Genomic DNA, 12,599 nt, shown 5'->3' with positions numbered 1-12,599 from the left:
ACACCTGTTGGAAGGGTGACCGCTTGAACCAACTCCTCTGATTATAATTGAAGAGACTCAGGATTTTTGCAATATTCCACTTTATTTCAATAAAGATTATTATTTTTATTTTATAATATGGGGAAGTTCCACAATATCAACATCCACTCTAGATACTTTATACTCTGAATATGATTCATGAGTACTAAAATCAATTCCCAGTGGTTCGGAAGCCACTTAAAACTGTACATCCATTCATCTTTCATAATCATCCACCTCATCACCCAGGCACAAGCCTAGAGCTCATGTGGGCATCATCCTCATCTGAAAAAGTATATGATATTAATCCTTAGTTCTGCTCTGGCCTCTACTGTTCAATTTGTTTCCGAGTCCTGTAGCTTTGCCTATTGGCGGAAGGCCACTAGACTACAATACTATCTGTGAAGCTAAACAATATTCAACATTGAACATTTTTGAAAATGTATTTTTCCATAAGCAACATATGCTCTTTTGTATCTTCTAAAAAGCAACGTATTGCATCCGAAAAGATACACAAGGAGCTTTAATGTATCTTTCCATAGCAACAGATGCTCTTTTGTATCTTCTCAACAAGCAACGTGTAGCATCCAAAAAAAAAAAACACAAGGAGCTTTAATGTATCTTTCCATAAGCAACAGATGTTCTTCTGTATCTTCTTAAAAGCAACGTGTTACTTCCGAAAAGATACACAAGGAGCTCTTATGTATCTTTCCATAAGCAAGAGATGCTCTTTTGTATCTTCTCAAAAGCATCATGTTACATCCGAAAAGATACACGAGGAGCTTTTTGGAGTTAGATCCTTTTAGCACAACACAGCCAATCAGCTGACATTCGTTCAACATGCTCTTTCCATTGATGGTGATACGTTGCAACTCTCTCATTCATGAAGAATCTCTTTGTGTAGGGAGCTTCCTCCATTTAGGGTTTCTGAAGCTTGATGTTTTTGCGAAGCCGTGAATATTACCCCGCGTAACATACCTTGCCTATTATAGGCAATAATATGCCGTTTCAAAGTCAGGGAGGCGTAGTTAAGGGACGTGTACTGTAATATTTATGAAATAAATGCCCAATTTGGAAACTGACCTCAAACAGTGGAATGGACTGTAGGAATGCCAACGTATTACGCTGACCTCTGGCGGCGGCTACTTCAACTATTTTCTCTCCATCATCTTCAGCATCAAGGATATGATCATATCCCTCCAGTAGAAGCTCTTCTAGTTTATCAGTCTCACCTGCATATAAAAAAAAATGACAACTTAGATAAAGTGTAAAGAACTGGGATGTAAATTAGACAATTTTGTGTTGGAAATTATTGTACTGTATATCATGACTGTGTTGAAATAGTCCAGTATGTGATGGAAAATGGATTGATTAGAAAAGTTTATTCCATGTTTCCTAGTGTATCAGTCTCATCTGAGTATAAAACAATGCAAACTCAGATAAAGTGTCATGAACTGAGGTGAAATTAAACCATTTTGTTATGGAAATGAGGTATTTTGTGTTGAAATAGTCCAGTATGTGATAGAAAATGGTTTGATTAGAAAAGTTTATTCCATGTTTTCTAGTTTATCAGTCTCATCTGAGTATAAAACAATGCAAAATCAGATAGTGTCATAAACTGAGGTAAAATATGGTTTAATTTTACCTCAGTTTATGACATCTGTGATGAAAATTATGTGTTCTCGAAAACGGCTCTAACGATTTTCACGAAATTTGGAACATAGTAGGTATATGATATAAAAATTCGATTGCACTAGGTCTCATCCTTGAGAAAACTCTCTGAACGACATTGAAAAGATAATTCATCCTTGGCTGAAACAGCTGAGACTTTCGTCGTCTGTGGATAGTAAAAAAGTGAGTAAGCAAGTGAGTATGTGAAAAATAAAAATATCACATCCCCGAAATTCATAAGATGACGTATAGCCAGCTGTGAAATATAAACACGATCATTTTAGAGAATTGTGTTCTGTTCATCAATAAATGAAAATAACGAGCGAAGCTCGGTGCCCCGATATCAAAGGAGGAACAGAGATGGAAACAAAAAGAGGGAGACAGAGTGACTAGAGCTTTAAAAATGGGATTGACAGCCAACTATTGTCTATGGAAGGCGACTCTGTATAATCAAACAATAGTATTCATCTATTTGATAAATATTCTGTAAAAATTTACTATCCAATCTCTCACCTTTAGCTGCCAAAGATACGACATATCGATCTATAGCGACCACATTGTCCTGTATGTCGACCTGTTGCGCAACGTCTCTGGCAGTTCGATACAGTTCGTCCCGCAATGCAACGTTGCAATCGACCTCTTGCAACAGTTGCAGCATTCCGTTGCGACCGTGTGCCCTGGTTGCAGCGAAGTGCAACATTGTTTGGCCGTGTTCGTCCTGGCAACATAACCTCAAAATTAGTAAAATTACAAGTGAATCTATATATATAAAAGCGAAATGGCACTTCACTCACTGACTGACTGACTCACTCACTCACTCACTCACTCGCAGAACTAAAAATCGATCGGACCAAAAACGTTCAAATTTGGTAGGTATGTTCAGTTGGCCCTTTAGAGGCGCACTAAGAAATCTTTTGGCAATATTTTAACTCTAAGGGTGGTTTTTAAGGGTTTAAAGTTCTTTTGGCATATATATTCTTCTTATTCTCTTAACTATAATTGAAATGTCCATACCATATGTTAATATAGAACTATAATCTAGAGGGAGTACCTCTTCGAAACAGTTGTTAACTGGTAACTAAATTAATACTTTTGTCAGGTTGGCATTAAGTTGAGTTGACTTTGTTAGGTTGGCACCAAGTTGAAGATTGAAATGCATTTATCGCGGAATAATTGATTGGGCACTGATGCTTCAATCAGAGCTATTCCTGGGAATATTATATTACTAGCCGTCAGGCTCGCTTCGCTTGCCATATCCTTTTAGCCAGACGTTTAGTCTGGACTCCCGACTGGATCGTCCTCGCTTCGCTCGCCTGCTGATCTCATTTTTGGACGATCAAGTCGGGGGTCTAGGGGGTGGAGCCCCCTGGCTAGACGGATATGGCGAGCGAAGTGAGCCTGACGACTAGTTGGGTATAAAAATACTATGGAAAATAATAATAATTGATGGAAGCTGCAATAGCAGATGGAACCAACAGTTCAAACAACATCTTGGCTAAACCTCAGATGGAAATAAATTGGAAGTTTTTTTTGTTCAAATGCTAATTAATGAATAATTATTATTGAACGAAAATCTCGATGAAATGTTGTAAATCACCCAGAAGACTTCCGCTACTGCAAATATTGACAACAGGGTAAACAGCTGGATGGAAATTCGATGAGCGCTACTAAACAATAGTATATTACACTACAAGCACAGAAAGTTAGTGTTTACGTTATGAGGATAGTTTCCCGGGCGATGCTTGCCGAGCCCGGGTATATGTTATCCAAATACCGTAAACACCTTTCTGAGAGAGTCGCGTATGATATTTTTCGCCACACTACAGGTATAGCTGACGCCAAAAAGTTAGGCGGTTTCGTGGGTCTCTTTTGCGTTCCAACAGCTGATGTCAAGTAAAGTTGTCATCTAGCTTGGCTTGAGCGATGATTTTTAAATCAAAAGATACAATAAATGTCGACCGACATTCATAATAATCCGATACATTAGCTCCCAATGCTAAAGACCATTTCTCTTTCACCTTTCTTAGTGCCATGTTAGCGGCCGGAAAGGGTACTCTTTCCGTCCTTAGCCGGAATGAAACCTGTTTCTTATGTCAAACGAGAGTAATCTGCAAACAATGTCTTTCAGATCTACGTAGGGACTGGATAACAGCTGCTTTCTGTGCAGTGTGGCGAAAAAATATTTGTTAGCCTGGGACAATTTGCAGTAGCAGAAGTCTTCGGGGTAATTTACAGCATTCAATTGGGATTTCCGTTTAATTATAATTATCCTGGCAAAACATACAAATCTGCAAATAGATTCAATCTGTCCTTACAAAAAATGCAATAGTTACAACATGACTTTACAACATTATTTGGCCGTGCTTGTCGTGTCAACATAACCTCAAAATTAGTGAGATTCTAAGGAAATTTATTTATTCTTTCATATAATTATACAATCCAGGTAAAAATAGAAGGCATTCGCCCAAAACTGCTCAAAATCTTAATAATTTATTATAGAATTCAACAAATCAGTGAAAAATTGCCCAATTATTAATTGTTTTGGAAGCTCCTTGAACAGTTGCAAATATATCTTGGATCAGTTGCAACATGACCTTGCAACAGTCTTGCAATATGATCGTTCAACATCATCTTACAACAGATGCAGATCTGAAAATGTTGCATCATGTCCTTACAAACACTTGCAACTGTTATGCAACGTGTCTCCAGTTGAAACATATCCTTGTTTCAATATGCACTCAACATTGCAACATGCCTCTGAAAATTTTGCAACATGCACTTACAGAAATCTCAACATGTCTCGCAACAGATGCAGCATAACATGCCCTGTTGGGGACTGCAACATGACATTAATTGACACAAGAGCAGATACAATTGATTAGTTTATGGAGTATAATAATATGTCATGCAGATGTCATGCAGATGTCATGCAGATGTCATGAAGATGTCATGCAGATGTCATGAAGATGTCATGAAGCTCTATATCAAATCAGCAGCTCTCTATAGACTATTAGATAGATAATAATATCAGCAGCTTTATATCTACTATATCAGGATTCCATTTCTAATCAAAAGCGTGTGTGATGAGTAATGATCTTCTCTTACAATTTTCTATTTCTAAAAGGATTTTCTATCACTGTATCTACAAAAAAATTCTATTGTCATATGAATCAAACAATAATGATGACTCGACATGTCGTCAACAATGGTTTCTTGATACAGATGAACACACATGATGAATAGGCTACACATGAAGACGCCAAACTGTTTTTGAAATGAAATGCTGGTAGTCAAATATGAACCAGAATGAATAATGTTATGCAGTGGAACAATACCATCAATTCCAATATTCAATACTCCTTTTGTTTTGGAATCATGATGATCTTCAAACACTAGCAAATAATAGGATTGATGCTAATTTGATAATTTCTGATATATATCTTGAAGCCATGCATTTCCAAATGAGATGTAAATGATTTCGCGATGGTATAGCATTGTAGACCCACAACTCTAGGTGAATTTCAAACTATTGGATGAATGATACTGAAGCAATGTACAGTTTAAATGAAAGATGTTTTATACTGAAGTCATGTGAATTGCATTTCCAAATGAGATGTCGATGTTTTTACAATGGTATGTCTTTGTAGACTCACAACTCTAGGTGAACTCCAAATCATTAGATGAATGATAATGAAGCATTATGGAGATTAAATGCGAGATGTTTTATCCTGAAGTCATGCGAACTGCATTTCCAAATGAGATGTCAATGATTTTGCGATGGTATAGCATTGTAGACTCACAACTCTAGGTGAATTCTGAATCATCAAATGAATGATAATGAAGCAATATGGAGATTAAATGCGAGATGTTTTATCCTTGAATCATGCGAACTGCATTTTAAAATGAGATGTCAATGTTTCTACAATGGTATATCTTTGTAGACTCACAACTCTAGGTGAATTCCAAATCATAAAAAGAAAGATAATTAAGCAATATGGGGATCAAAAGTGAGATGTTTTATCCTGAAGTCATGCGAACTGCATTTCCAAATGAGATGTCAATGATTTTGCGATGGTATAGCATTGTAGACTCACAACTCTAGGTGAATTCTGAATCATCAAATGAATGATAATGGAGCAATATGGAGATTAAATGCAAGATTTTCCATCATGAAGTCATGCCAACTGGATGCCAAAAGCCATGAAACCATGCACTCTCAATTCAGCTAGCAATGATTATGATATTTCAAGAGTTCATAATAATTGTCTGATTCCAAAGCCATGCACTTCAAAAAATTGCTTGCTAATGATCAAGAAATTATTTCCCAATTTTCTAATTCATGCCGACCCAAATCTATTATCAATGATCATAAATTGATTTCTTCAGAGCCCATTTTTATAAATTTTAAAGCCATGCAGCTCGTAATCTACTATCAATAATCATTATTTCTATACAATTCCTCTTCTAATATTCTCGAAACCATGCTGTTCCAATGATCAAGATATCATTTCCCAATTTTCAATCTCATGCAGAAATAATTTTGCATATTTGCACTGTGACCTTTTTCATCTGTCACAACACACATCACATCACTAAACACATAAAAGAAAACTCACCATATATTATCTCTGTTTGAAAGAGATTTATTCTCCAAGCAAAAGTCCACAACATGTACATCTCAAAATCAAACATATCTATTATCAATGATCATAAAATATCTCAAGAATTTTCTGATTTTCAAATCCATGCAGACCCAAATCTATTATCAATGAGATCATGAGATCTCTATGATCTATGCTGAAATCTCATCTCTATGATGTATAAGAGATCATAAGATATCTTAAGAATTCATTTACAAATTCATGCAGACCCAAATCTATTATCAGTGATCATAAATTGATTTCTTCAGAGCCCATCATAAAAATTTTAAAGCCATGCAGCTCGTAATCTACTATCAATAATCATGATTCCTCTAGAATTCCCCTCTAAATATTCTCAAAACCATGCTGTTCTAAATGCATTACCTTAATCACTTTGGAACTTTTTTATTATTTATTTTAAAATTCATGCCATGCAACTCCAAATACATTGATAACAATGATCGTGGTTTGTTTAGTTGTTCATTCAATTTCTAAAGTCATGCAGCTTCCAATACTTTTCTTTTAATTGCAGATGATGCCCTCATGAGCGTCTTGCTTGTCTGTGGATAGTGCGAGGGTGAATTATGAGATGATCAAACGTCCATGCCTATTCGATGGGATTCGAACCCTCGACCAGGTAGCACTAGCAAACTGAAGGGTGCAACGCCTTAGTCTAGTCGGCTATCTGGCCGGCAAATGATCCATTCCATTGACAATGATCATGGTTTTTTCAACTACTTATTGGGTTGAGTGTAGGAGAGGGCCGGCTGCGCCCTAACTCCACCCTCCTAGGAAAGAAATAAAGGCAGCGATTCTATTCTATTCTATGCGATTTCTAAAGACATGCAGCTTCAATAAATTACTGATTATTTATGAAGATAGGTTTGAAGCCAACAAATGATCTATTTATGATGATTACAGTAATTTATCTCCCAATAAGTTTTGAAGCCATGCTTGAACGTTTTGAGCCATGCATGCTTCCCACGTTTTGAACATGCAGTGATTCTACCAATAACCATAATTTCCATTCTTCCCTCCAATTGAAATTCCGTTTTTCCTCTCTTCCCATGTCCATAATTCCCTTTTTCCCTTCAATGGCGGTGAGTTTTGAAGCCAACAGTTCCAAATCCATTACTGGTGGATCAAAGCCATCATTTTATTTCTCAAAGCCATGCAGTGATTCTACCATAACCATAATTTCCATTCTTCCCTCCAATTGAAATTCCTTTTTCCTCTCTTCCCATGTCCATAATTCCCTTTTTCCCTTCAATGGCGGTGAGTTTTGAAGCCAACAGTTCCAAATCCATTACTGGTGGATCAAAGCCATCATTTTATTTCTCAAAGCCATGCAGTGATTCTACCAATAACCATTATTTTCCTCCTTCCCTCCAATTTTGAAATTCCGTTTTTCCCCTCTACCAATGTCCATAATTCCCTTTTTCCCTCCAATGGCGGTGAGTTTTGAAGCCAACAGTTCCAAATCTATTACTGATGATTACAATTTATTTCTCAATACGTTTTGAAGCAGTGATTCTATCAATAACCGTAATTTCCTTTTTCCCTCCAATTGAAATTCCTTTTTTCCCCTCTACCAATGTCCATAATTCCCTTTTTCCCTTCAATGGCGGTGAGTTTTGAAGCCAACAGTTCCAAATCCATTACTGATGATTACATTTTATTTCTCAAAGCCATGCAGTGATTCTACCAATGACCATAATTTCCCTTTTTTCCTCTAATGAAAATCCCTTTCTCCCTTCAATGGCGGTGAGTTTTGAAGCCAACAGTCCCAAATCCAATACTGATGATTACTATTTATTTCTCAATACGTTTTGAAGCCATGCAGTGATTCTACCTATGACCATAATTTCCCTTTTTTCCTCTGATAGGAATCCCTTTTTTCCCTCTGCAACACCTACTCACCCTGGTAGCAGCTTTGAACGCAGTCTCTTTAACCATCATCTGATCTGGGGAACCATTCATAAATCCTCCTCCTCCTCCACCTCCTCCTCTCAATCCTCCTCCCTCCTCCTCCTCATCATTGTCCTCCTTATCACTAAACTCCCCTTCGTCTTCTTCTTCAGGTCTCCGAGGTCTTGCACTGCCCCCTGGGAACCGGGTTTCTGCAGGAGTTCCTGAGAATCTGTTGTCTGCAAATCCTGGACGTCCGCTGCCCAGGAATCTTGCAGCGGGAGCTGTTTCATCGTCAAGACTAGTCGAGAAAGTGGTTTCCCGGTGCATGGGTGACGTCACGAAACGGGGACTCTTCCGAAGGTTTTCCAGCGGTGGGTCAGTGGGATCTAGACTGTCTGCGTCCATGCTGGTGTGGGAGAGTTTCCTGTGGTTTTCCTGGGACACCTGAGGTCGATGTGGACAGAAATAGAAACATTTTCAACTTTTTACAACTCAAGGTGGAGAAGATTTTGAAGCCTCAACTCTGGCTTCTAAAGGATATTTTCATTTCAGTTTGGCAAATGGGAACAGTTTCAAATTTTTACAACTCAAGGTTGAGTGGTGGAAAGGGCTCTCAAGTCCCAACTCTGTCTAAAAAAGGATATTTCCATTCCAGTTTGGCAAATGGAAACAGTTTCAAATTTTTACAACTCAAGGTGGAAAGGACTTTGAAGCCCTTACTTCGTCTGATAGAAGGCTATTTTCATTTTGGCTTGGCAAATGGTTGTTACATACAATGGTGCTAAAATGCATCCAAAAAACACCTGAGTATTGTCTCACTAATATTATATGTGAAACAAGTGAAATTTGATCTGATTTATTTCAGTTTCTGGTGGTTTTTATTTGAATCAACTCTTTACAACTTAAGGTTGAGTTATGAAGAGGACGCTAAAGTCCCAACTCCCAGAGAGTGTATGGAGTGTTTTGCAGTGTATAGAGTTTTATGCGGTTTGGTCAGAAATAGAAAGAGTTTCAAGTCTTTACAACTTGAGGTTGAGTGGTAGATAGGACTTTGAAGCCCTCACTTTGTCCGATAAAAGGTTATTTTACGTGTAAATATTTCCGCTTGGAAAATGGTTGGTAGATACAATGGTGGTAAAATAGATCCTTCGAGAAACCCCTGAGTTTTGTCTCCCAATTATTATGTGATTCAAGTAGGATTTAATTTGATACATTCCAATTTCTGATATTTTTTTGTACCAGCTTTTTACAATTTAAGACTGGAGAGGACTTGGGAGTCCTAACTCCACCTTAAAAAGGGTATTTTTATTTCAGTTTGGCAAATTGTTAGTGGATATAATTTAATAAAGAGGAAAGATAGCATAAGAAGATGTCCTTCAGTATAAGTCCTTCAAGTTCCAAATTTCAACCCAATTTTTGTCAACTATAGCTGACTACTGACTGTCTTTGTGTGTTGTTGGGAGTGTGAGTGTGTAAAGGTGCGTACAGACACTCGCTCTGCTCCGCAACCGAACGTCACTCCAGCAGAGCGATTGATGATCGACCGGCGAGCAACAGTGGTTCGACCGGGGAACGCGAAAAGAGCTAACATTTTCCGTAACGTTCATGATGGGTGCGTGGGCGGTCCGACTGTGGTTCGATGGTGGTACGAGGGCGGTACGAGGGCGGTACGAGGGAGGAGCGTGCTCGGTGCGGGTTGGAAGCACGAATATGTGTACGCAGCTTTAGAGAGTGTGACAGTATGAGAGACTACCAGCGTCACATAGCTTCACCAAAAACATCTACTAGGACTTTCGGCTTCAGTTAACACTCACATTTGCAACATAGACACCCTATACACTGTCTATTATTAGTGTGTTGTTGGGAGTGTAAGAGTGTAAGAAGGGCACAGTATGAGAGACTACCAGCGTCACATAGCTTCACCAAAAACAACTACTAGGACTATCGGCTTCAGTTAACACTCACATTTGCAACATAGACACCCTATACACTGTCTATTATTAGTGTGTTGTTGGGAGTGTAAGAGTGTAAGAAGGGCACAGTATGAGAGACTACCAGCATCACATAGCTTCACCAAAAACTACTAGGACTATCGGCTTCAGTTAACACTCACATTTGCAACATAGACACCCTATACACTGTCTATTATTAGTGTGTTGTTGGGAGTGTAAGAAGGGCACAGTATGAGAGACTACCAGCGTCACATAGCTTCACCAAAAACAACTACTAGGACTATCGGCTTCAGTTAACACTCACATTTCAACTAATACTGACCAAAATAAATTAATATTTTACTATTAGGGGTTATATATGCAATATACAGTGCCAACAAAATATGATACAGTATCACAACAGATGATACAGTATCAACACAATATGATACAGTATCACAACAGATGATAACACAACAAAATATGATACAGTATCATACAACTTGATACGCAACACCATAATTTGATACAAAACTTGTTTCAAGTGTATCGTGTTCCCGACGGAGTGTGATAGGCAACCCGCCGTACACCAATGCTCTTTTATCTAAATTTGTCAGCATTTTCAATTAAGAGTAATGAATAGTTTCCCCTCAACCAATACTGGCCAAAATAAGTGAATTCTATTCCTTGTAGGATTAATATAGGCAACCCGCCGTACATCAGAGATCTTCTAACTCAGGTTGTCAGGTTGAATAAAATATTTTACTCTAGTTGAATTTGATCATGTTTTAAATTTGAGATGTATTTGTTCTAAACAAAAATCAAAAATATTAATTTCATATCACATTTACAGGGATGACTTGAATTATAGCTATCTACTATAAATGTCGGTGTTCACCACACCTTTAAATTGATAAATTTAATAACCCCGGTTGCACAAAATAATTTAATTGAAATTAAGATGGAATGCCACAAGAGAAGCCATTTCCCGAGAAAGGTTTCTCTGATTGGTTCTCGTGACATTTAATTTCAAATAATTAATTGAGTTTTGTATTCAATTCAACACAATATACATAAAATAAATCAAAACACAAAAAAATCACAATCAGAAATAGATTTCTAATAAAATACAAAAACAGGCTTCATAGTGGGATATGGTTAAAAGAAATAAAGGAGGAGAAATACCTAGCCAACTGTGGTTTCTCATGTAATAGGCAGGTAGAGGGTATAAAAGTAAGGAATGAAGGGTGAAGAGGAGAAGGAAAGGGAAGTGTTGGAGATGATTTAATCGTGATTAAATTTTAACAGGCTTTCGTGCAACCTCGTCATAGAATTTGAGAACGGTTCGTGAATAGTTTGATAGAGATTGTTTTTGTTATAGTCATTCAATTTCAGCTGTTTTACATCCATGAAATCGATTTGGTGAACAGCTGATTGTAGAACAAATAAACATAAATGATTCTCATTACAGCATACTTTACTGTAATAAAATCATATGTTTCCTTAACAGACGGGTATGTTTCCTAGTTCCGAATTTGGAACAGCAAAACTGGTACCAAAACCGCCTTCTAGCGCTCCAGGTGAAAGTTTTGTCAACTACAATCAAGAGATTCCTGATTCGAAACTTGTGAACTAGGTTATGTTTATAGAATGCATGTAGTAATGTCAGCATAAGCAGGTAATGATTTCTGTTCCTCAATTATTATTTTCTAAATTATTATGACAAAAAATAGTGTAAGCTACTTGGACGTGAATGTCTTTTGCAGAGCTCGAATGAAATTCTAGTCTCGGCTAACGCCTCGACTATAGTGAGGTCCACCTTATAATGGCAGTATTTGATCAACTTTGGTTTTGCTATCCTTGTCTATCATTCGACAAAGCTGGTGGTACTATCATTTCCTAGGTCCACAACGATGCCAATTATGTTTTCGACAGTGTAGAAATATAATTAATTATTGAAGAGAATTGGCATCGCTATTCTTCTATCTTTATCCACTGCCATTATAACATGGACCTCACTATAGAAACATCATTCTCACCTGCAAAAGGCCCCTCCCCGACCTTGTGACATAAAATACTATTACAGTAATAGATAATAAATAGATACTCACAGCCTCCCTGCCCCCCATCATCCCATCTTCAGGCAGCACAACAATACTTCTCCGTCTCTCTCTCCCAGCTGAGTCTCCAACCCTCAATCGATCTCCAAGGTCGTCTCCTAGGTCAAGGTCACCATCGTTCTCAAGGTCACGATTGTTTTCAAGGTCATGACCGTTCTCGGTAGCGTAGTGAGTCAGGTAGTTGGCCAGATATATGACGGGCTCTGGAGGCCGGATTTGAGCCACTTCTGATAGGCCTTTGATGAGGGGGTCACCTACAGCTGAAAATAAATAAAAAAGTAATTCAAGAAGGGAGTAAAACGTCTGGA

General features: G+C 37.7%; 1 protein-coding gene across 3 annotated transcripts in view; it reads right to left on the bottom strand.

Moving 5' to 3' along the window:
• LOC111048903 overlaps positions 1–12,599 on the bottom strand; it is a 91,227-nt gene that overhangs the window by 11,744 nt on the left and 66,884 nt on the right. For 2 of the 3 annotated variants that reach the window (XM_039440630.1, XM_039440631.1), the window contains 4 exons: positions 12,283–12,551; positions 8,250–8,684; positions 2,203–2,407; positions 1,102–1,250 (listed from right to left, as the gene is read on the bottom strand). In XM_039440630.1, the coding sequence (XP_039296564.1) occupies positions 1,102–1,250; positions 2,203–2,407; positions 8,250–8,684; positions 12,283–12,551 (1,058 nt within the window). The remainder of the gene's footprint in view (positions 1–1,101; positions 1,251–2,202; positions 2,408–8,249; positions 8,685–12,282; positions 12,552–12,599) is intronic. The other variant, XM_039440632.1, reaches the window with a different exon arrangement.

Source organism: Nilaparvata lugens, chromosome 14 (assembly GCF_014356525.2).
Source record: "Nilaparvata lugens isolate BPH chromosome 14, ASM1435652v1, whole genome shotgun sequence".
Classification (NCBI taxonomy): Eukaryota; Metazoa; Arthropoda; class Insecta; order Hemiptera; family Delphacidae; genus Nilaparvata; species Nilaparvata lugens.
Note: the sequence above shows the minus strand (reverse complement) of the source record. Positions and strands in the feature narration are given on the sequence as shown.